The 25,924-nt window shown below is 43.2% G+C and overlaps 2 protein-coding genes across 2 annotated transcripts in view; both read left to right on the top strand.

The window, feature by feature from the left end:
- The window catches only part of LOC310775900 (NLR family CARD domain-containing protein 3-like), a gene marked incomplete at its 5' end in the record, with an annotated part of 253,183 nt that overhangs the window by 62,470 nt on the left and 164,789 nt on the right, over positions 1-25,924 (top strand). The window lies entirely within an intron of this gene.
- The window catches only part of LOC310774931 (apoptosis-stimulating of p53 protein 2-like), a gene marked incomplete at both ends in the record, with an annotated part of 51,012 nt that continues 46,306 nt past the window's right edge, over positions 21,219-25,924 (top strand). Inside the window, 2 exons of the mRNA XM_083635021.1 lie at positions 21,219-21,366; positions 23,637-23,750. Coding sequence (XP_083491147.1) covers positions 21,219-21,366; positions 23,637-23,750 — 262 coding nt within the window. The remainder of the gene's footprint in view (positions 21,367-23,636; positions 23,751-25,924) is intronic.

Here is a 25,924-nt window from a genome sequence, read left to right on the forward strand (position 1 = left end):
GAGTCAGACTAGGCAGAGCGTATCCCCGCAGCCTGCTTCCTGTGAGTCAGACTAGGCAGAGTGTATCCCTGCAGCCTGCTTCCAGTGAGTCAGACTAGGCAGAGTGTATCCCCGCAGCCTGCTTCCAGTGAGTCAGACTAGACAGAGCTTATCCCCGCAGCCTGCTTCCAGTGAGTCAGACTAGGCAGAGTGTATCCCCGCAGCCTGCTTCCAGTGAGTCAGACTAGGCAGAGCGTATCCCCGCAGCCTGCTTCCAGTGAGTCAGACTAGGCAGAGTGTATCCCCGCAGCCTGCTTCCAGTGAGTCAGACTAGGCAGAGTGTATCCCTGCAGACTGCTTCCAGTGAGTCAGACTAGACAGAGTGTATCCCTGCAGCCTGCTTCCAGTGAGTCAGACTAGACAGAGTGTATCCCCGCAGCCTGCTTCCAGTGAGTCAGACTAGGCAGAGTGTATCCCCGCAGCCTGCTTCCAGTGAGTCAGACTAGGCAGAGTGTATCCCCGCAGCCTGCGTCCAGTGAGTCAGACTAGGCAAAGTGTATCCCTGCAGCCTGCTTCCAGTGAGTCAGACTAGGCAGAGTGTATCCCTGCAGCCTGCTTCCAGTGAGTCAGACTAGACAGAGCTTATCCCCGCAGCCTGCTTCCAGTGAGTCAGACTAGGCAGAGTGTATCCCCGCAGCCTGCTTCCTGTGAGACAGACTAGGCAGAGCTTATCCCTGCAGCCTGCTTCCAGTGAGTCAGACTAGGCAGAGTGTATCCCTGCAGCCTGCTTCCAGTGAGTCAGACTAGGCAGAGTGTATCCCCGCAGCCTGCTTCCAGTGAGTCAGACTAGGCAGAGCTGATCCCCGCAGCCTGCTTCCAGTGAGTCAGACTAAAATACCCAGAACTTTGGATCAGGAGACAGCTATTTCAGTCATTCAAAAGGTTCTATGCTGTAGGGGAGAGCTTCAACATGTTTTTGTCAACACTGATAGTTGTATTCTAAACTGATATTTTATGTTATAAGCATGTAAATGAAAGCATTTCCAGTGTCTCCACAGGGTTCTTCTCCTCTGAGGCTGAGAAGAACTCTCCACTGAAAGCACACTGCTGATTTGTTTCTAGGTTAGCAGCTCTGTCTGATATCCACTCATTAGTTACTGTACAGCGCCATCAGTCTGAGACCTGGCTCTGATCCCAGGCCAGTGTGTGTGTGTGTGTGTGGGGGGGGGGGGGGGGGCTGTTCTCTCCTGAACAGCAGGCGCTGGGTTGGGTTGGGCTCGGAGGGGGGGGGTGGGGGGGTGGGTGCACTTGTTAATCCAATATTGCGTTGGCGTGGGTCACATGACTCTGTGAGCCATATGGCCGGGGCCGGACACACCCCCCGCCTCCAAAACATTTGGGATGTGCCATGCAGCATGCTGCTGCCACCACAAATAGACCCTGAATGAATGGGGGGGGGGGGTTACTTTATTTTTAGTGAATGTTGTAATCATTTGGACATATACTCCAACTATTTTCTTTCTCCTATCCTATCCTATAATGAATGAATGAATGAATGAATGAGATTTTTATTTTTGAACATGAGATCAAACAATCAAGCATTTTCCACATGGTTTCACATGTTATACCAAGAAAATAAATGACATGCATGTTCAAAAAAGGAGAAGGAAGAAGCTAATGCTTGTGGTTTCCTACCCCTTTTATACATCTTAATTTTTTTGACACGGTTACCGTTTGTTTATCAAAAGTACAGTAATTTCTCCAAATAATAAACTTAGTTTATCGGAAGAAATAATTCTGCAAATAAAGAACAAAATATTCTAGAAATAAGTACAAGAAAATACTGGGAAAAAATAAGCAAAATATGTCTGGATATATGAAGCAGACAAGCAAAAACGATTCAGTACGACCTCTTATATTTTATAGTTCTCTAGGGTAAACATTTTAAACAGCTTTTTGAATTGAGTGATGTGTAAACTTTCTTTGATCACTTCAGGTAAATTGTTCCACAGCCTCACCCCGTTGATGGATATGCACATGCTTTTGAGTGTGGTGTGCACCTTGGATTGCAAGAGATTCCCTCTCCTTCTTAAAGTATAACCACTTTCTCTTTCTTTGAACCAGTAATTTGTTTTTAGCTTTCTAAATGATTAGTGTGGTCTTGAAATCAACTAAATCCATAAATTTTAATGTTTGTAAATTTAAAAATAAATCATTGTTATGCTCATAATAGCCAACATTGTTAACTATTCTTATTGCCATTTTTTGCATGGTGCATATTGTCTTTAGGGTGGTTTTGTAGGTATTGCCCCACACCTCAGCACGATAGGACAAATAGGGAAGAAAAAGCGAGCAATAGAGTGTGTACATTGTTTTCTGGTTCAGTATGTGTCTGACTTTGCATAGTATACCAACGGTCTTTGCCAGTTTAGAACAGATGTGTTTGACTTGTGGTTTCCAGTTGAGACTGTGGTCAATTATTACTCCCAAGAAGGAGTTTTCATAAACTCTATCTAACTTGGTGTTATCACACAGTACTTCAATGGCTAAATGTTCTGGAATCTTACGTTTCCCAAAAACCATAAATTTGGTTTTCTTTATGTTGAGTGACAACTTATTAGAATCAAACCACATTCTCAACTTGGTTAGCTCATCAGAGACAATCCTCAACAGCTGTTGAAGGTTCTCTCCTTCACAAAAAACATTTGTGTCATCGGCAAATATTACGAATTTAAATATATTAGAGGTCATTAGAATGTCATTTATATATAATATAAATCATTTTGGACCCAAAATTGAACCTTGTGGTACACCGCAGGTTATGTTTGACAGCGTTGACCTTTTCTCTCCCATCTGCACAAACTGTTGCCTATGTTCTAAATAGCTTTTTATCCAATTGAGCCCCATTCCCCTGATCCCATTCCTTTCCAATTTTTGAAGCAAAATGTCATGATTAATTGTGTCAAAGGCCTTTTTAAGGTCAATGAATACACCCACAGCGAACTTCTTATTGTCAATGCTGCTTGTTAGTTCTTCCACAAGGTCAATTAGTGCCAAAGATGTAGATCGATTTGGTCTAAAACCATATTGACTATCAGTTAGTATCTCATACTTATCAACAAAACTAATAATAACAATAATAATAATAACACACATAATAACTATGTGTGTGTGTCACAGCTATGCCATTTTACGTGCGTTCGGGCCGAATGTTTCATGAAGTGTAAAGAGCACCCCTGCGGGTCACCTAATGGAGCGGGATTTTTTTTAATGAGGACGGCGTCTGGGTACTGTAGCGGTAGATTCCCTGCCTACCAACATGAGGGTCGCAGGTTCGCGTCCCTGTGTTACCTCCGGCTTGGTCGGGCGTCCCTACAGGCACGATTGGCTGTGTCTGAGGGTGGGAAGCTGGATTGAGGGTATTTGTCCTGGTCGCTGCACTAGCGCCTCCTTTTGGTCCTCGGGGCGCCTGTTCAGGGCAGAAGGGAACTGGTGGGAATAGTGTGATCCTCCCACATGCTACGACCTGCTGGTGAAGCTCCCCACTGTCAGCGCATGTGTCGGAGGAAGCATGGTGCTAGTCTGCGGTAGTGCTGCAACTATCGATTATTTTAGTAATCGAGTATTCTACCGAATAATCCATCGATTAATCGAGTAATCGGATAAGAACCCTTTTTTGTGTTTTCAAAGGCTTATCGTAAATATACACCAAAAAATAAGATAAATCTCTTCAAATAAACAACTACATTAGTTTCTTTCTTAGAAAAAACAACATTTTTATTTTTAAATTGCATAGAACTGGCAGTGGCACCATTCATCTTTTCAACCTGACGTTTGAGTTCTTCCAGTGTACAGCAACCGTTAAATAATATGAATGAATGGCTTACTAGCTAGTTTACATCCTTCATTTACCTTACAGCTGCATGACACACACACTCTTTCTCTCTCACACACAATCACTCTCTCTTTCTCTCTCACACACCAACAGGCTACTGTGATCACACACACACACACACACACACACACACACACACACACAAAACGCTGTTAAATTAGCCGCTAACGTTAATGTTAGGTTGAGCTTTGTATTTATCACAGAAAACGGTCCAAACTTCTCAGAGAGAGCGGTCGGTATTCACTAAAGCCTTCATATCTCAGGCTCTGTAGTACATAGAAACATAAAATAAAAAGCATTTGAGAGCTTAACCCCTTTGGCTTTTCGTATTATATTTGCTCTAATGTTCATTAAAAAAAAAAGATCTTTAACCCCAAAAAATTAAAATAAAAAGATTCTAATACATTTTAAGACATGTTAATAAAGATTACGGCAAATGTAACCCTTCCAAATAAAAAGCCACGGGTTTAAGCTGTCAAATGCTTTTTATTTCATGTTGATAGCTACTATACAGGCTGAGGAAATACGTTATGTTGAACCCTTGACAATTACTGCAGCAACGTTAGCGTTAACGCTAACGTTAACGTTAGCGATCTCTGTTTTGCAGTCGTTGTGAAGACAGTGAAAAGCCCCGTTATCTAACAACTACAACTGCAGTGAAACAACTTATCCAGCTAATGCTAGCTAATTAAATAATGTTACCTGATGTTGTAGTCGATGCCTCTCTCAACGTTACAGCTGAGGAGGTGCTGCTAACATTAGCTGCGGTGCCTGCTTCATTCACCCTCAGCCTATCTAGTAATACGTTACAGTCTTCAGCATTTAGCTACTGTAAATATATCTTGTGTTTGACCATGCTTCCTCAAGTTTGAGGTGTTTCCCTGGCCAGCTTTGCAATTCACATCACAAATGTTGCAACCAGTGTTGTCTGAGTCTATCTTGGGAAAGTGTAGCCACATTTTCGGGTGGTCCCGTTTGTTGATGTTTCAGGTAGAGTGACGGACTGACGTAACGCGCTCTCACGTGTTGCCTTAAGGTTCCGTCGGAATTTCTATTTTACCCACTCTCTTCTATTACTCAGATGCGTGTCGAGGCGAATCATTTCGGCCTCGATCATTTTAATTACTCGAGTTATTCGAGGTACTCGAGGAATCGTGACAGCCCTAGTCTGCGGCTCTCCCCAGATCGGCAGAGGGTGGAGCAGCGACCGGGGCAGCAGGGGGAAATTGGCCAACTACAATTGGGGAGAAAAATGGGGGAAATCAGAAAAAATTATAATAATAAAAAAAAGGGGCCGATTAAATCATTCTATAAGCATCAAGAAGCTCCTTTTTTCTAATTACAATAATAATAATATAAAATAAAATTAATGTTAATAAACCCGTTTGTAGTCTTTTTTTTCCCTTGCCCAATGAGAATCGATAAGGAATCGGATCGATAAGCAGAATTGAAAATGGAATCGGAAACGCTAAAATCTTATCAATTCCCATCCCTAATTAAAACACAGCACCAGCTCAACCTCAGTCTCCTCCTGTCTGTTAGCTGAGGGACACAGGATCAAACTCTGTCTCTTTCCCCTCATTTGGGATTTGACCTTTGACCCTTCCAGCCCCTCTAACAGCTCCTCCTGAGGCCAAGGCTCTTAATCCAGTAGGAGATTAGCACGACATCATGCTGCTTAACACTATCAACACACAAACACACACCCCCCTCCCTCCCAACAAGGAGGTGTGTGTGTGTGTGTGTGTGTGTGTGTGTGTGTGTGTGTGTGTGTGTGTGTGTGTGTGTGTGTGTGTGTGTGTGTGCGTGCGTGTGTGCGTGCGTGTGTGTGTGTGTGTGTGGGGGGTCCTTGTTTTGAAAGAAAAAAGTAATTATCCGTGTTCTGTAGCGTGACGAGCAGCTTCTACTGACAGCTGCTGAAAAGAATATGGATTGGAGTCGTGTCCTAATCCCGCCCACTGAGCTGTCAATCATTCAGCTTGATGCCGACATCAGCAGGTCAGGGAGAGACGCTCACTGGACTTCCTGTGAACTGAGACCAGCCGAGGGAGGGGAAGTAGATCTGTAGATACATGTACTGTATGTAAAGCCATGTTGTGTAGTGCTGCTGAGGGGAAGTAGATGTGTAGATCTGTAAAGACATGTTGTGTAGTGCTGCTGAGGGAAAGTAGATGTGTAGATCTGTAAAGACATGTTGTGTAGGGCTGCTGAGGGGAAGTAGATATGTAAAGACATGTTGTGTAGGGCTGCTGAGGGGAAGTAGATGTGTAGATCTGTAAAGACATGTTGTGTAGTGCTGCTGAGGGGAAGTAGATGTGTAGATCTGTAAAGACATGTTGTGTAGGGCTGTGCAATCAAATTGAGTCAAATTGACAACGCTGAAGAAGGCCTTTTGGCTGAAACATCCGTTGCTGCTGCGCCCAGATGACAGATTAAACTTTTGAACGGCACAGCCGTGTGTTCAGTGACACAATAAGAAGACTTTTTATTTCAGTGCGTTCAGTAACACACTCAACACTCAGTTTCTCCACTAAGTTATCATTATAAAGTGATACAAAAGTGATATATTATTACACTACATGGGTGGTACACAGTGAGTTGTATTTTCAGCTCTATTTTTGAATTTTCAGTAAATTACGTCGAGTATTGCAAAATATCACAATAATGTAGTGCATCGCAATGTATCGTGATACAATATCGTATCGTGACCCATGTATCGTGATATGTATCGTATCGCGAGGGCCCACTTGAATATCTCAAAAAGGTTTGTAGCCTAACATTTGAGCGTAAACAGTATGGAGGCCACATACCACCTCACAGAAAACAGAAACTAAAAGTCAGGGGGTATCTATCTACAAAAGGATATTTAACAAATAAATAAGTCATTCCAAATTAAATAATGGTGTCATTCAACGATGGAGATGCATTCTCATAACATATAATAGTAGAGTATTTACATTCCTTTGTTTAACTGCATTCAAATCCTTTTATAACCTTAAAGTCCCTGGAAACCAGAAATATTTTTTTATTTTTTATTATTTAGCATTTTGAGTTCATCACATCACAGGAACCTATGTTAATACGCCACCAGCCAAATTTGAACGATGATGAACGTCACAAAGTATATAAATTTAGGTTTGACAGTCATGGCAAAAGTCATGAGAATCAATTAGATTTTAGAGTGTATTTTCTCCCGCGGACTGTGTGGGCATGTCCGGTCTGCAGCAGGTCTCCTCCGAGAGAGAGAGAGAGAGAAGGAAAGAGAGATGGAGTGTGTGTGTGTGTGTGTGTGTGTGTGTGTGTGTGTGTGTGTGTGTGTGTGTGTGTGTGTGTTCGCGCGTTGCTCGGCGCATAGCCTACTGACAGAGAGGAAGAGATCTCTGCCGCTGCGAGTGCACAGCGCTACTGTGTGTGTGTCAGTGTGTGTGTGCGTGCGTGCATGCGTGTGTGTGATTCGATTAAATCTTATGACGTGATAAGATCATGCATTTTAGCACCGCGCGCACCGCTCTCTTCAATGAGGAAATGGAAATCCAGACCTTGTAGAAAAGTGTCGATTTGTGGGGTTAGGGTTGAAAGTAATGTCAACTTACTTTCTGAGGCACACAATTACTCACATAAGACCCTAAATTTAATAGATAGAAGGTTTTTGTGGATTTTGGTTTCCAGGGACTTTAAGTTTGGATGATATGATTTTAAAGACATTTTAAGACTACTAGCAGAATTGCAGTGATGTGTGTCTGGAGGCTGCGCAGAAAGAGCACCAGCCTCCTTCCCCCTCTTTCCAAGTGGTAGAGAGGGTCACCTCCTTCCGGTTCCTCGGGACCACCATCCATGAATCCCTATCATGGGATCTCAACACCAGTCTCATGATCAGCAAATCCCACCAGCGACTCTACTTCCTGCGGCAGCTCAGAAAGTTCAGGGTCAGTCAAGCAGCCATGAGCCACTTCTACAGGTCTGCTATTGAGAATGTTCTTACTTTCTCCATGCTTGTCTGGTTTGGTCACACAACCACTCAGGACAAGAAGACACGGCTGGAAAGAGTAGTACGCCGAGCATCTAAAATCATCGGCTGTAGTCGCTTACATCACTCTTTTCCACAAGAATAATCAGGAAGGCTAATAAAACCATAGCAGACAACTCTTATCCGGCACACTACCTCTTTAATCTCCTCCCATCAGGCAGGAGATACAGAAGCATCAAGAGCAAAACATCTCGCTTCAGAGATAGCAGCACCTACCTCCAAGCCATTAGACATCTGAACTTGCACTGATTCATTGACTACGTTTGACCTATAGCACTTTAAACTGTATGCACTTCTGCTGAATATGACGCTGCTGGATACTGTTCCTGAATGTTTATTTTTTCTTGTGTTAAATGGTAATTGTTTGTATAGGGTGTGCTGCTGCTGCACTGTCTTTGTCTTTTTGTCTGAGAGTGAAACCAAGACAAATTCCTATCAACTATGTTGACATGGCAATGAATTGATTGAATCTTGAATCTTGAGCATCGTAAGTTCGACCATTAATGCACTTTTTATACTCTTTTTTAAAGTTTTGTTGTGATGCTTTTAAATGTCCATTTTATTCTCTTCTTTTATTCTTTTATCTTCCTGTCAACCATTTTATGTGAAGCACTTTGAATTGCCTCTGTGTATGAAATGTGCTATACAAAAAACTTGACTTGACTTGACTTGACTTTGTGTCTTATCTGCCTCTCCAGCCGTCTGCCTCCCTGCATATTATTTGTATATGAAAATACATGCTGCTGACACAGAAACCCTTTTGGCACTGCCTTTTTGTCTGATCGTCATCTGTTTTACTTTGCACGGCTCTCTCTCAGTCTCATGAACCCGGCGCTCCGGGTACAACCTCTCTGAACCCGGGGGAACATTTCGAACACTGAAGGCTGTCAGCCTGAACGTGAGGCTGTTTCTCAACATTAGTGAAGATGAACGTGCCTTTTTGAAGGTTGAACTTTAGCAGAAAGAAGGGATAAAGCACACCCAGCCAGAAGCCAGGCTTCTGTGACAGTTCCCACTTATGAAGAAAGATGTCCTCATAAGAAAAATGTCTTCAAAAGAGAAACGTCTTCATAAGAAGGGTGACTTGAATCTTCTGTACAAGTGGAACTCTCTGAAGGTTCTCGTGAAACAGCAGCAATATGTGGCTCAACACGATGCTTTACATATCTGATCTGATCTGTCTAAAGCACCGCTGTCAGCGGTCACCTCTTTCATATGAGAATAGAGAGTAGGGCTGCAACTGTTGATTTCATTGTCAATTATTCTGTTGATGAGCCGATTAGCCTCGTTTGCAGGGTTGTCACAATATACCGTCCCACAATATATTGCGATATCAAAACATGACAATATGTATCGTTGAGATTAAATCTCATATCGCGAGAAAAAGAAGCTGAACATGGTGGCACTGATCTGCATCTGATTGCATGCTCGCTCTCCTTTTCATTGCTTTGTTTGAACAGACGAGGGACGTTAGACACGGAGGATGAGAATGGTGAAATTACTCAAATTAGCGTGGAGGATGCCCCCTCAACTTACAAATCGATCGCAAAAAAATATTGTTAAAATATCGTGTCATATCGTTATCGTGAACCCAATATCGTGTATCGTATCGTATCGTATCGTGAACTGAGTGTATCGTGACACCCCTACTCGTGTGGTCTATAAAATGTCGGAAAATGGTGAAAGATCTCAATCAGTGTTTTCCCAAAACCCAATATGACGTTACATGTCTTGTTTTGTCCATAACTCAAAAAGATATGAAGTTTACTGTCATAGTGGAGTAAAGAAACCAGAAAAGATTCACGTTCAAGAAGCTGGAATCGGAGAAATCACTCAAATGAATTAATCGATTATCAAAAGAGTTGGCGATTAATTTAAAAGTTGACAACTAATCGATTAATGATTGCTGTTCTAATAGAGGAGACTCAATCTACATCAACAACTTATCAGTAGTAGTAAGTCGAGGTATTAAAAAAATAAAATAAATCAGCTGATTCTCCAAATCCAGCACATTTCTTCCTCCACTTCCTCCCCCCTGACGAGAGCTGACATCCAGAGCGACAATGAGCGACACGGGATCGAACGTGAGGCGTCACCCCGTATCCCCGGTGTGGTCCTGAGGGACGGACACGCCTCCCCGCGTCTCGATTGGCTGCGACGGTTTCCCGGCTGCCCTCCATACGGTGACTGACGCGCTGCTGACCCACTTCCTCTCAGAACCTCAAAACTGAGCGCTCCAGTTCTGCTGTATGTAGGACAGGAGGCTGCAGGGTCGCTCTAACCCGCACTAACAGCTCAGTTATCCTCCATGGAGTTGCAGGGATGACAGATTTTTGTAGGCCAACCAGGAAGTTAACATTGCCCTGCGTTCCCACGGCCAAGTAAATTAATAAAAACAGGGATTTGTGTTGAGTGATTTGGGATTATTGCAGAAAATAAGCTCCGTGGTTAATGATAGAGGTTTTGTTCAGCAAGGTAAGCTTCACAAATGAATCACTTTCATGATTTTTGAAGCGTAAATGCGATCACCAGAAAACGCTTCAAAATTCATGAAAGTGGTGTCCATTTGTGAAGATTATCCTGCTCAACAAAACCAGAGATGGGGACTTGAGACTTGGTGACTTGGACTTGAGTCCCTGTTTTGATGACTTGCGACTTGACTTGACAAAAAAGAAATGACTTGAGAGACTTGACTGGGAAGTTAAAGACTCGAGATTTGACTTGACTTGAGAGGTGAAGACTTGTATGACTTGTTTGTGTTCATCAGTTTAAATATTAAATCTAAAATATTAACATGTTCAACGTCGTTATATCCAGTAGGCCTATGTGAGTTTAAGCTGGAAATGGCATTATCATGATTGGATGATACTGGCTGTCAGTCACACTGGTTTTGTTTAAGGCACTTATGTTAGTAGTTAGTCGTCGTTACTTGAGCAGAAATAAGGAAATAAATAAGCTGTTATAGTTGCGGGATGAAGTTATGTGCGCTTCGACCCAAGCAGCCCAGCAGGCTGGTCCGGTGCTCTCAGGAAAGGGCAAGTCTTTGAACAGAGGCTTTGGATGAAATCCAAAAGTTTCGACACAGGGTGCGTCTTCATCAGGACTCTGATGGACTCTGACTCTCATTTCAGGGTTTTAGGACTCTATAGTAGGGGTGGGCGGATTGATCCCAAAATATCGATACTCCCGATACCTGAGTCTCGTTTTGAAGATCGATCCTGACATCAAAAGATCGATACTGAACACAGCTTTTGTGCGTGCATTCATGCAGGGCTTCTCCGCCTCGGATTTGCTGTTATGGTGTCATCACATGTGCACTGAAACAACGAGTATACGTGCCTGGGCCAATAATAGTGCTTGAACGATATGCAGGGCGGGTCTTGTAAAAGAAGGCAAGCAGCAGAGCACAGAGTGGGATTTAAATCCGATGCACACAATCGCATACAAACACACACATGCCATTCCGTGATCTGATCACGGCTCAAAGGAACAGGAGCAGATCGTTTGGAGTTATTTTACATCAGTAAATGACAATGTTGTGAAGTGTGACGTAGCCGCATGCAGGCTGTCCACTACTGTGGGACCACTAGCCTACTACCAACTTGTTTAAGCATCTGAGAAACAAGAAAGAGAGCTCTGACCTGTAGAAAAGAAGGGAGGAGGACGGAAATATCAGATAGACACCCCCCCCCCCCCGCTCAACACAGAGATAGACTCCACGGGCAGTCTTTTCACAGAGGAAAATATTATCCAGGTATATATAGTCGTTAAATTAATATTAAGGATCTTCAGCATTGGTTAATGTTACATTTTCAAACTGTATCGGTCATAATTTATAGTGGTTGATAAATTGATAAACCTATTGATAAACCTCATAAATAATGACACACTGCTCTCCCCTACATGAAAGTAGGGGAGCCATATTTAATAATAAAAAGTATCGGTATCGGTATCGATATCGGCAATTCTGGACCAGTATTACTTGGTATCGGATCGACACCAAATTTTGCAGTATCGCCCACCCCTACTCTATAGAGAGCCAGAGTGAACGTCACTTCCTGCTTTTCTCCCTGTACCAGCATGTGGAAAATATGAATGATTGTGAACGGAGAGATGCGTTATTTTTTTGATCCCGTTTGAATTGTGCCACTGGGTACACATGTTAAATTTTGTCAATTTAAAAGATAACTATGCATGTGAAGAAAGTCGCAGTTTGTCTTGAAACTGAAACTTAAGGTTTAGTACATCTCGTGTCTCACATTATACATCACACCATCAACAACAATGGACTGGCGGGAGAGACGTCACTTACGTGACTGGTTGTGCGTAGTCTTTCTGATTTATAACTTATAGTGCCACAGTTTTACCACAAACTGTGACTTTCTCGACTTGCACCACCATTCATATTTTTTCCACGCTGGTACCTGTACAGGGAGAAAAGCAGGAAGTAACGTTCACTTTGGCTCTCTGTTGGTTTCTTAATGAAGGGCTGATTGCAGAGCGGCTGATTGGTTTGATCCATCATAGAGGAGCCAGCCACAGCTGGCTCTATGATGGAGGAACAGTCTGTTCGTTAATGGCGTGCCGCAGGGATGACCTATTTTTGTAGGGCAACTCAGCTAGTCATGGTAGTTCCGGTTCCCAAGTCTAAAAGTCAATGGGATTTTTCTATGGGGATTTTGGTTAAATTTATGATATAAGGTCTATGGTTAACAGAAGTTTATAAACAGCAGACTTTGTGTTCAGCAAGATAATCTTCACAAATAAGGACTTTTGAAGCGTTTTCTGAAAAATCGCGATTTAACCTTTGTGCCCTGATAATACACACTTAGCCCCCCATCCCTACTCAGATTTGTAACCCTTTAAATTAGTTAATTTACATCATGGCACTTTCTTTAAAGCACAAAAAGTTTATTATGTTCCATTCCATAAATGCAAAATAGATTTTTGGGGGGGGGTGGATGATCAGAGCCTGGGATATGTCAATGACTGGCAGCCACATTGAATTTGAGCCATTTTTAGTTCTTGTGCAAAATCATTGTAAAATAAAAGAAAGGCTGGTACACATTGTCTATAGTAAGTACAGTAGAAGGAGTGGATTTTTATTTTATTTAAATTTTTATTTGATTTTATTTGTTGGTCCCTATCGTGAGGGCTGAACCTACATTTCATTCCTACTCAGAATTTTAACCCCTCAAATGCCAGTTTGTTTGTAAAAAACCCACAAACAAGTGGAAAAAGATCCGTCCCACATATGAAAAAAAGAGACAAAGATTGGCTGCAACAGTTGTTTTGCAGTGTTAGATTGGGGGGGGGGGGTCCCCATTGAAAAGCATGTAAAAAGGCCTCGTCATCTAACGAAAAAGCCCCAAAACAGCAAAGAAAGTAGTGCCTACATTGGACTCCCAACAATTTACCAAAAAAACATGAATTACCTGTTGTTAAGCATTCATCCTGGAAGGTAAGGCTTCAAACTTCATTTGACATTTGGTTTTACAGTGTATCCACCATTCTGGTATAGGGAGCCATAGGGCTCAATTTCATGCAGTTGACATATGTCACCACCAGGTGACAGGAAATGGCCCTAACATGGAATTAGGGATACTTTTTGTAAAACACCACAAAAAATACCCCTAGGGCAGATTTCAAGCCCATTGGGACTAACGATGCACATATTAGCATAATACGAATATTGCAAATGTACACAAAATGTACCAGCAGGGCACAAAAACGCATTTACACTTCGAAAATCATAAAAGTGGTCCTCGTTGTGAAGACTATCTTGCTGAACACAACCTTCGGTAATCAGATATGGTGTTTTTATAGGCTAATAGGGTTTAACTATTTGAGGCCCGGTTTCCAGTGGCTTTAACAACAACAGGACAGTGATGGTTAGCTGAGCAGATGCTATGGTTAGCTAGTGAGCTGACATGATCTAAACACTAAATGGATCAGCGATACAATGATCACTTCAGTCAGTTCTGTTGAGATGGCGGAAACATAATGCTGTATTGACAGCAACTGTTAAAGAGCTGAGGTCCTTCATGGCTACCAGAGGGGGTTAGGTCACCTGAAGTCCTTCCTACAAGCAGTTCTCGGAGGCAGAGATCGTGGGAGAGGTTGAAGTAACGTCAGGCAGAGACAGAGGTCTGTCAGTTTGTCTCTCTGTGTGTCTCCACTGCTGTACGGATGTGGACTCAGCACTACTCGTTTGACTCCAGCTGATCTGACTGAGAGGAGAGGAGAGGAGGCCATTTATCTTCTGCAGCAGCAGCAGCAGGGACTGAAAGTAGACCATGAAGTGAAGGTCAGACTCAGAAGCACAGACCTCTGACCGGGTTGCAAGTTCACATTTTCAGGTTGGCTGGTAAAATGCACCATTAAATGCGCATTAATATTCCACTATTCCAAATATGGCAATATTCTGAATTAGACAAGGGTCGTGTAAACAGCATATTCCATTTGGATATTCTGAATTAGGCCTTATGTCCGTCCCCTATTAGGGGACGGACATAATTGTCGGACTCGGTGTGTCAATGATGATTGACACAAATGAGGTCGTATTCTTTTTTTTCCCTGTGCGTCAATTTCAGACTAAAATACGGACTTGGTGTGCATAGGGCTGGGTCGGTTTGAAAATTTTAAAACCGGTTCGATATTGCTGTCTAAACCGGATCGAACCGGTATACCGATTTTTTTTTTAATTAAAAAAAAAAAAAAAAAAAAAAAAAAAAAAAAAAAAATCCAAGCAGGGCTCCCGAGTGTGGCCCATAACTGTCTGTAGTGCAACTTCAGTCCACCTGATAGCGATAATACACCTCTAAGCTGGTATTGTCAACCAGCAATGATACTGAATAAAAAGAAGCAGGACACCTGTGTAACAAACACACCCTGTATTTATTTCTCATAACTATTCAGCTCAACTTTTCTTCTAAACATCAAAATAATAAATGAAATAAGACTTCTGCCTATAGTGCAACTTGAGAAAAAGGCTAATAAAAACACAAGCAGTGCAATCAGAATGGATTGGCTTACAGCTGAGCTGCCTTATAAACTTCAAAACTCACAAATTCACACAATATAGGGCCTAGGCATGGGTCGGTTTGAACATTTTGAAACCGGTTCGATATTCCCCAAAAAAACGTATCAAAGCGGCTGCAGTTGGTGGCGATAATGCACCTCTAAGCTGGTATGCTGCCAACCAGCACGAACACTGAATACAAATAAGCAGAACCTTTTAACTGTAACAACACACTGTTTTTATTTCTCATAACTATTCAGCTTAACTTTTCTTCAAACATCAACATAATAAACAAAATAAGACTTTTGCCTACTAGTGCAACTTGAGAAGAGGCTAATACGAACAATAGTGCAATCAGAATGGACTGGCAAAAAAAAAAAAAAAAAAAACTTAAAAAAAAAAAGAAAAAAGAAAAAAAAAAAAGTTTTTTTTTTTTAGGTTTTTTCGGTTTGCACGTGATCAAACCGGTTTGGGCTCGTATACCGAACCGAACCGGTAAAACCGGAAATCGACCCATGCCTAGGTGTGCAAAAGCTATTACTCTATCATCATATCATGTCATGCATTAAAACGGCCCGCCACGTACTTCCTGGAACTATCCTTGAAAGTCCCCTATAGGTTGATGCTAGAATGGAGCCTATGGAATAAAGCTACGCGAGTCATGTGACGATCAAGCATTTTGGACTTTCATTGGCGCCACTCTCTCTTCAATGTCTCTGGGAGGAGCATTCTGTGGACATGTCTACAGCACATCCAGAATATGCCTCTCAATCAGGGTTTTTAGTTCAGCGCTCAGTTACAGTGTGTGCTGTAAACAAACCAAGTAGCCAGAGATGGTCAGAAGGAGAAACATGCCTACTATTAACCATGATATTATCAAAGACTTGGATAGCAACAGGTTTTGGGATAAGCTATGCGCACATTTTGAATCTTATATGGGGACTGATATGTTCAGCCGATCATGTATGTTGAGTGAAACAGTTCTTTAAGGCAAGTCTTTGCACTATTTGAGAGTGAAACAGTTATTTAAGACAAGTCTTTGCACTATTTGAGAGTGAAACAGTTCTTTAAGACAAGTCTTTGCACTATTTGAGAGTGAAACAGTTCTTTAAGGCAGATCTTTGCACTATTTGAGAGTGAAACAGTTCTTTAAGACAAGTCTTTGCACTATTTGAGAGTGAAACAGTTATTTAAGACAAGTCTTTGCACTATTTGAGAGTGAAACAGTTCTTTAAGACAAGTCTTTGCACTATTTGAGAGTGAAACAGCTCTTTAAGACAAGTATTTGCACTATTTGAGAGTGAAACAGTTATTTAAGGCAAGTCTTTGCACTATTTGACAGTGAAACAGTTCTTTAAGACAAGTCGTTGCACTATTTGGAGTGAAACAGTTCTTTAAGACAAGTCTTTGCACTATTTGAGAGTGAAACAGTTCTTTAAGACAAGTCTTTGCACTATTTGAGAGTGAAACAGTTCTTTAAGACAAGTCTTTGCACTATTTGAGAGTGAAACAGTTCTTTAAGACAAGTCTTTGCACTATTTGAGAGTGAAACAGCTCTTTAAGACAAGTCTTTGCACTATTTGAGAGTGAAACAGTTATTTAAGACAAGTCTTTGCACTATTTGAGAGTGAAACAGTTCTTTAAGACAAGTCTTTGCACTATTTGAGAGTGAAACAGCTCTTTAAGACAAGTCTTTGCACTATTTGAGAGTGAAACAGTTATTTAAGGCAAGTCTTTACACTATTTGACAGTGAAACAGTTCTTTAAGACAAGTCTTTGCACTATTTGGAGTGAAACAGTTCTTTAAGACAAGTCTTTGCACTATTTGAGAGTGAAACAGTTCTTTAAGACAAGTCTTTGCACTATTTGAGAGTGAAACAGTTCTTTAAGACAAGTCTTTGCACTATTTGAGAGTGAAACAGTTCTTTAAGGCAGATCTTTGCACTATTTGAGAGTGAAACAGTTCTTTAAGGCAAGTCTTTGCACTATTTAAGAGTGAAACAGCTCTTTAAGACAAGTCTTTGCACTATTTGACAGTGAGACAGTTCTTTAAGGCAAGTCTTTGCACTATTTGAGAGTGAAACAGTTCTTTAAGACAAGTCTTTGCACTATTTGAGTGTGAAACAGTTCTTTAAGGCAGGTCTTTGCACTATTTGAGAGTGAAACAGTTCTTTAAGACAAGTCTTTGCACTATTTGAGAGTGACAGTTATTTAAGGTAGATCTTTGCACTATTTGAGAGTGAGAGTTCTTTAAGACAAGTCTTTGCACTATTTGAGAGTGACACAGTTCTTTAAGACAAGTCTTTGCACTATTTGAGAGTGAAACAGTTCTTTAGGACAAGTCTTTGCACTATTTGAGAGTGAAACAGTTCTTTAAGACAAGTCTTTGCACTATTTGAGAGTGAAACAGTTCTTTAAGACAAGTCTTTGCACTATTTGAGAGTGAAACAGTTCTTTAAGACAAGTCTTTGCACTATTTGAGAGTGAAACAGTTCTTTAAGACAAGTCTTTGCACTATTTGAGAGTGAAACAGTTCTTTAAGACAAGTCTTTGCACTATTTGACAGTGAAACAGCTCTTCGAGGACATCCTCCCAACATCCTCCCATGATGCAGTGGGCCATCTGTTCCTCCAGCAGGGGGGCTGCTGTCTGTCAGGCGGAGAGCCAGATCAGAGGGTGACACAGGAGAGCTTTTTCACTCCTCCCATCCCACTCCCACAAAAATCCTCCCATCCTGTCCCAATCCCCCTTTTTTCCCCCACACATCATGCACACACGCTCAGGTGTCTGCCTGCCACCACACATCATGCACACACACGCTCAGGTGTCTGCCTGCAACCAACCACGGGAATCCTGTGCTCCACACGACTCCCGAAAAAATGTCAGCCTCTAAAGGCTGATCACTCCACCCGCAAAGAGCAGAGGGAGTTTCAACCTTTATTTACCCAGGGAAGGCTGCTTCTCCCCCACACGCCTCCTCCACATGCATGCTGGGAGCCGACCAGTACAACCACTGCCCTCTGCTGGACACTGGGCAGCCCTAACTGGGGGAGCATTTTATATTCTTTATTTGGATCTCCACGTGATTTCAGGAGACATTCATTGTCTTCCTGGAATCCACACTTTAAACATTTAAACAGTAGGGATGGGACAAGAATAGAAATTGTACATGATCACAATACAAAACTGACCATCTGTCATGTCAGGAACATGAATGGTGATATCAGCTCCATGTTATTGTGATGTCGTAATCACTAATGGGACTCTTGACCATCACAGTTTCACAAGCTCTCCATCCAAATGACCCAACTTATTATTGTCACTTTGTAATGACATTTTTAAATTGTTGTTTACATTCCAGCAGCCAATGACATCGCTGCGAAGATTCATGTCTCAGAAATAAAGAGAATTCTGTCAGATTGATCACATGGTATCCTGGCTTGTAGAGACCGTTTCAACTTGAGAACATAAATGTTCTAAATGGACCAACGTTTATTTCATGTTGCAGTGTTTGCTAAAACTGATAGGAAAGCTGTTTGGCTCCAAACTGTTGCCTAGCAACAGAAGTCCAGTGAAAGCATCTATTGAAGCTCATATTGCATGTTGAATCCTATCATCCATCACTAGTCAACAATAACCCAATAACCTACTTTCACAATATGGCACAGAAAGAGGCGGAGCAAATACGAATCGAAGAAGATATCTCAAAAGGTCTTGCTTTCCCTGCTTTCCCTGCTAAAAATTCCCCAGCCACTAAGAGGGTTTGAACCAGCCACTAAGAGGCTTTGAACCAGCAACCCTTCAGTCAAAAAGCCAGACACCATCAGAATGAATCAGAATCAGAAAGACTTTAATGATCCCCGGGGGGAAATTGGGACAAGTTACAGTAGCTCGCTCACAGAACACAACATAGCATAATGTAAACAGTAGTAAAATGCGATAGAAGCAAAAATAAGCAAAATAAGTAGAATACGTCTAGAGTAAGCAAAATAAGTAGAGTAAGTATACATAGTATACATTACGTGACAATTACCGTTATTGCACACTGGACTTATATTAAGTCGGCTTGCCCTATACGTTACACGTGGCTCAGCCAGGCAGTTAACCTATCAGCTGGCTCAGTCTCAGGGAGACTGAGCGTCTCCGAGGTGCTCTTTTAAGAGAGGCATTAAATAGACCGATGGCCACAGGCAGGAATGACTTCCTGTGCCTCTCCGTATTGCATCTAGGTGGAATCAGTCTCTCACTGAACGTGCTCCTGTGTTTGACTAGCACGCCGTGGAGTGGGTGCGAGTCATTGCTCATGATGGAGCGTAGCCTGGACAATGTTCTCTTCTCTGACACCGCAGTCAGAGAGCCCAGATCCAGCCCCACAATGTCCCTGGTCTTACGGATCAGTTTGTTGAGTCTGTTGACATCCGCTGCCTTCATCTGTGTCTGTCCGTGACATCACAGATGCTCTGTTTGTCTGTGACATCGCACATGCTCTCTCTGTGTTTGTTTGTGATGTCACAGACACTCTGTCCATCTCTTTTACTGTCTATGTGTTTTCGCCCTGGGATGGACCGGCCATAGCCATAGTGATTCTCCGTCTTCTCATCGCTCCTAATTGGGACTAACCTGATATGGAGGCTAACGTTACTGAATCAAAGTGTGTTTCCCAGATCAAAAGGTAATGGGCAGGATTCAGGTTTCATAGCAGAAAGGATCCCCACCCTCCCAAACCACATCCAGCCCGCTCTGATGTGATCTGATCCAGCCAAACCACATCCAGCCCGCTCTGATGTGATCTGATCCAGCCAAACCACATCCAGCCCGCTCTGATGTGATCTGATCCAGCCGGGCTTTAGCTGGGACAGAGAGACCTGATGATGCTCTGTGGCTTTGCAGACAGGGAGAGGCAGTCAGGGGAATTTGATGATTTCTCTTGGGAATTCTGGGAAAATCAAGGAATTCTACAAATGGGTCACACAAATATAAAATAATGGTTTTTCAACTTGTTTTGCGCTAGATATGGGCAGTGTATCGATGTTATATCGATATTGTGATATGAGACGAGATATCATCTTAGATTTTGCGTATGGTGGTATGGCATAAGTGTTGTCTTTTCCTGGTTTTAAAGGCTGCATTACTGTAAAGTGATGTCATTTCCTCAACTTACCAGACAGGACTGTTGTAGCTGTTCTATTATTTGCCTTTGCCCACTTATAGTAGTCATTATCCACATTACTGATCAAAAAATGTTTTGTGAAAGCACCAATAGTCATCTTTACAATATTGTTGCCATATCGATATCGAGGTGTTTGGTCAAAAAGGGGGTTGGCAGTTCCGGCACGGCGCACACTTGCTGTAAAGCGGGCGAGACCCCAAAGGGCAAACCAACGAGATCTATCTATCTATCTATCTATCTATCTATCTATCTATCTATCTATCTATCTATCTATCTATCTATCTATCTATCTATCTATATATCTATCTATCTAAATTTGGCAATGTGGGGTCTGTTCTCTGTTTGTTCTCTGTTTCAATATTTGTCCCATGGGAGACACACACACACACACACACACACACACACACACACACACACACGCACACACACTGATGATGTAATCAGTGATGTCATAAGGGGGCACACACACACACACACACACACACACAAGGAGGCATTGTGACATCACATCACTGTCATCAGTGATGAGCTAGAGTGATCAGCTAGCAAGGAATCGAGCGTGCGAGATGCCTAGTTTTGATAAAAGTGCTTGGGACATCAAATGTGGCTTTGACTTACAACTGAACATTTATCCCACTTTGTAGGAAATATATAAATATATATCATGCATCGCCATTCTGACTAAAATACCAGGGTCAACCTTATTTCACACATTTCACACATTGCATTATGGTTTTCTGTTCACTGACAGACCGCAAAGTAAGAACAGTTTGAGGCTGGAAAACAAAAATTTCCAGGATCTTTTCCTCGGTTTTCCTAGACGAGGGTGGACTTGCAGAAACACATCTATCTGTCTGTTGTTCTCCAGGTGTTCCTCACCATGTCTGTTCTCTCGATTGTTCTTCGGATGTTCCTCATGTGTCTGTTCTCTGACAAGAACAGAATGACAAGATTAAAACTTGAAAAGGACATTTAGTGTGCTGGCTCGTTCTCTCTTCTTACTATTGTGCTTGTGCCGTGCACCTGAGTTTTTATCGTTCCCTTGAGTGTGCTGCTCGCTACCGGCGAGTTTTTGACAGTTCTCCAGATGTTCCTCACCATGTCTGTTCTCTCTGTTGTTCTCCAGATGTTCCTCACTGTGTACCTCAGCAACAACGACCAGCACATGAGCGAGGTCCCCGTCACGCCGGAGACGCTGTGTCGAGACGTGCTGGAGCTCTGCAAGGAGCCAGGAGAGGCCGACTGCCACCTGGCCGAGATGTGGAGAGGCTCCGGTCAGTTTACTGTTCACAGCCAGAGAGAAATGCCATCTTTACTTCCTCCACTTGATGCATTTGTTGGGGCGGGACCAGGCGCGGACTGCATAATCGGGCATGTCGGGCAAATGCCCGGTGGCCTGGCCTGGCCTGGCCTGCAAAAAAAAAAAAAAAAAAAAAAATTGGGTTTTTTTTTTTGTTGTGTCTGCAGTCAGGCCACTCACTGAACAGCAGGCCAGGCACCACCTACTGGTTTACTAGTGGTTTTATTACTTTATTCAGGGTTAAAGTGGGTGCATCTCATTGTAAAATTGGACTCGGCCCAAATTGGGCTTCAAACGGCCCAAATCTGGCTTCAAACGGCCCAAATTGGGCTTCAAACGGCCCAAATCTGGCTTCTAACGACCCAAATTGGGCTTCAAACGCAAACAGCCCAAATCGGGCTTGAAACGGCCCAAATTGGGCTTCAAACAGCCCAAATTTTTCCCGGCACACACGTCGGCCTGTACCGGCCTGGCCTGCTTGGTATCTAATGCCCGGCCTGAATTATGAAGCCAGTCCACCCCTGGGCGGGACATAACGCAGGCAGGGATCATTCAAAAGTGTGTCGGGGGGGGGGGGGGGGGGGGGGGGCACGGTGGTGCAGTGGTAAGCGCTGTCGCCTCACAGCTCGAAGGTCCTGGGTTCGATTCCCACCTGGGACGCTGTGAACGCTGAAGGAATGCGTGCCCGTCCGCATGTCCTCGAGTGCCCACCGCCCGGGTGGGGTCGTCAAAAGGGCCTTTCTGTGTGGAGTTTGCATGTTCTCCCCGTGCCCCCTGGGGGTTTCCCTCATATAGGAACCCCACACCAAATACATGCAATATCCTGGTTGCTGATGTGGTGCCTCCTCTGGTCGTTAGGGGCGCCTCTTCGGAGGGAGGGGAACTCGTTGGAATAGCGTGAACCTCCCACGTGCTATGTCCTGAAGCTTCCTCTGTCAGGTGAAAAGAAGCGGCTGGCTAACTGCCCATGTCTCGGAGGAAGCATGGAGCCAGTTTCAGCTCTCCCCAGATCGGCAGAAAGTGGAGCATCAACCAAGATAAATAAGTAAAGGCAGTGTGGGCGGTGTCTGGGTATTGTAGAGGTAAAAGCACTCACCTACCACCATGGAGACTCTGGTTCACTTCCTGGCAGCGGTACCTCCAGCTTGGTCAGATGTTCCTACAGACACATTTGGTCGTGTCTGCGGGTGGGAAGCTGTTGGGGTATGAGTCCTGCTCGCCACACTAGCGCCTCCTCTGGTCAGTCGGGGCACCTGTTCGGGGCGAGGGGAAGTGGGGGAAATAGCGTTAACCTCCCACACGCTATGTCATGCCAGGTGCCAGGTGAAAAGAAGCGGCTGGCGACTGCACATGTATCAGAGGAAGCATGTGCTAATCTACAACTCTCCCCAGATCAGCAGAGGGGGTGGAGCAACGACCGGGACAGCAGGGGGGAACTGGCCAAGTACAATGTGGGAGAAAATTCAGAAAAAAACTTGAAAGGCTGTTTGATTTGAACGGCGGGTCTGTTTTGTTTTATTTTTTATTTTTATTTTTGTATTATTTTTTTGAGTTTTGGAGATATCGATATACTTGAGATAATTCACAGACCTTGTTGTGAGCAGTTTCATGTGGGAACTATTTTCTTAGTAGCTAGCAGCTAGCGGGTGTAGTTCGCTCCCAGTCTTTACATCTCCATCCAGAGGAGCTGATCATGCACACTGTGACGTGTTGGTGAACTGGGCTCAATCTGGATTTGCATGGCTTCAAATAAAAAACATCTAGCCAAAACATTTACATGTCATTTACATCATAGATGACCATGACAAATGCAAAGAGGCTTCCGGCACCCTTGTTAAAGGGATAGTTGGGATTTTTTGATGTGGGGTTGTATGAGGTACTTGTTTTTGTCTAAAATAAATTTTTAAATGTTTCAAAAACTACTTTGACAAATTTGGCAGACACCCTGCAGTACCTCTGCAGACCAACTGGGGGGCCCGGACCCCCCCCGGATGAGCTCCAAAACTGGAACTCTGCAGCATTTCCTCATTTTCTTGTACAGATCATTGAAGTACAAAATGACTGAGCTGAACAAAAAGAACAAGAACTCACCTAAACAACAACTGTTTTGGTACTGGTACATACAACATTGAAGTTGATGTCTTTGGAATCTAAAATGGCCTGTGTGTGTGTGTGTGTGTGTGTGTGTGTGTGTGTGTGTGTGTGTGTGTGTGTGTGTGTGTGTGTGTGTGTCTGACACATCAGAGCGCGTGGTGGGGGAGGGCGAGCGGATGCTGGAGGTACTGCAGCGCTGGGGGCAGCAGAGAGGGGAGGTGCGTTTCCTCCTGCGCCACCAACGAGCTCCGGGCCCAGAGTCCGGTAAGACAGTGGTTCCCAACCATTTTTGTTTTGTGTACCCCTTGAGCTGTTTTGCTGTGCCAATAGTACCCCCTCACTCATGCCAATAGTACCCCCCAGTCATACCAATAGTGTACCCATCACTCATGCCAATAGTACCCCCTCACTCATGCCAATAGTACCCCTCAGTCATACCAATAGTGTACCCATCACTCATGCCAATAGTACTTCCTCACTCATGTCAATATTACCCCTCAGTCATACCAATAGTACCTGTCAGTCATAGTACCCCCTCACTTATGCCAATGCATGAGGGCCCCCCCCGTCCCACCACCCATATCCACCTAGCCACTCTGCCTACCCACCCCTCGAATCCTGACTCTCTACCACCTTCCTATCCCTAGCTACGACCCGTTTTATCTAGCCCTTGCAATTCCCTAGTGATTGAGTGTCCTGAATTTGCCAGCCCCTGACCCCGACCTGCTGGCCCAGCGCCGTGGGACAAATGTGTTATTGCATTCTAGCACCCAAGAACACAATAGTCGCAAGTGTTTATACCTCTCATCCTCAAAATACACTTAACCTGTATATAGTGTGGATTAACTATTGCGTGAACTTAAATAACACTAGTACATAATATAGCATGTGATTACAGCACAGCAGAAACAATCGACCAAATATGAATATGTGCCGAAGTGACCATCACAAGCGGGATGCGACCCGATACTGAAACAGAGAACTTCCTGCCTCGTCTCAAATTCTGGATGTCTCAAATCGTTTGGACAGCTGAACCAAAACATACCGAGCTCCTCTTACAGATGTGGCACATCTGATCAGTCCCCGGCTCCACTGACGCACGCGCTCACAAGCCTTCTGCTCGAAACCTCGGGGGAGTTTCCCATTCATTTTAGCTGAACAAGTGAAACAGGGTCGTTTGATTTTGCTTCTGCCAGTTAAAAAAAAAAAGCTTCTACCCCCCCCCCCCCCCCCCCCCGCTCCCTCGTGCAGGATCGTCATTAGAAACCCATGTTTCACAAGCTCTGCTCAAACCCACACAGCTTTAGTTTAAATTCTAGTCCAGATGCCTGACATTCTTGTAAATAGACCAAATAAAAAATGTTGATGAGTTGAAATACTTAGGCGTCATTTTGGATCGCACTCTGAGCTTTCAAAAGCATATAAGGAAGATGAGCCAGACACTGAAATATAATCTAGCCAATTTCAGACAAATTAGAAACTCGCTCACCACTGTGGCATCCAAGATCTTTTTAAACGCAATGATTTTTTCTCATTTTTCCTGTATATCATGTTGGTCTCAGGCAAATAAGACAACCCTAAAGCCACTTGAGTCTCTTCACAAACAAGCCCTGAAAATATTTGACTTTTGAAAATGCAATCATGTACTCCAATATCCGTATGGTATTCAAGATAAAACATAATGCTGCTCCCCCACCCCTAAAGACCTTTGTGCAACTCTGCTCTGAGACCAGCAGCAGAACTACAAGGTCGACCTCAAGGGGGCAGTGTAGAGTTCCAAAAAGAGGCTCTGCCTTTGCTCAATCCTGCTTCTCATTTAAAGGATTGGAACAAACTCACCACTGACCTGAAAGTCTGTACAGATGTTAATACTTTCTCGCGTGAAGTTAAGAAATTGATTATAAATAACCAACAATGCCCACATGCTTTATTACTAATTCGTCTTTCAGAGCTGCATAATGTGATATTTATACACTGTGCAGTGTATATAAAGTGTGATTATGTGTGTATGATTTGTGGTGATATGTATAATGTATAACGAAGATGTGTTGATATCTGTTATGTACCCTGTAGTATTTATTGTATTGTTGTTTGTGCTGGCAACCCTGCCCTGGGACTGCAGATGGAAAATATAAATTTATAATCTGGTGCAAAGCATCTTTTCTCTCTGAGATCAATGTTATCGTTTGCACATGGTCCCTGACAAATAAACTTAATAAACTAAACTAAACTATGCCAAAGTTTCCAAAACACACCAAACGTCTCAGGCTGACCTACAGGGAAATGTGTAGAACATGACCACAACATGTAGATTGTCTCCAATGTCCATTTGATGTGATGTTGCAGCATATGGAGGAGATATAGTCAACTGTTTTGTGTTCCAACGCAGGGGTCATCCAATTACTTCCTGTAGTAGTACTGCTGAGGGGAATTAATGT

Source organism: Poromitra crassiceps (genome assembly GCF_964638095.1).
Source record: "Poromitra crassiceps genome assembly, chromosome: 4".
NCBI classification, from domain to species: Eukaryota; Metazoa; Chordata; class Actinopteri; order Beryciformes; family Melamphaidae; genus Poromitra; species Poromitra crassiceps.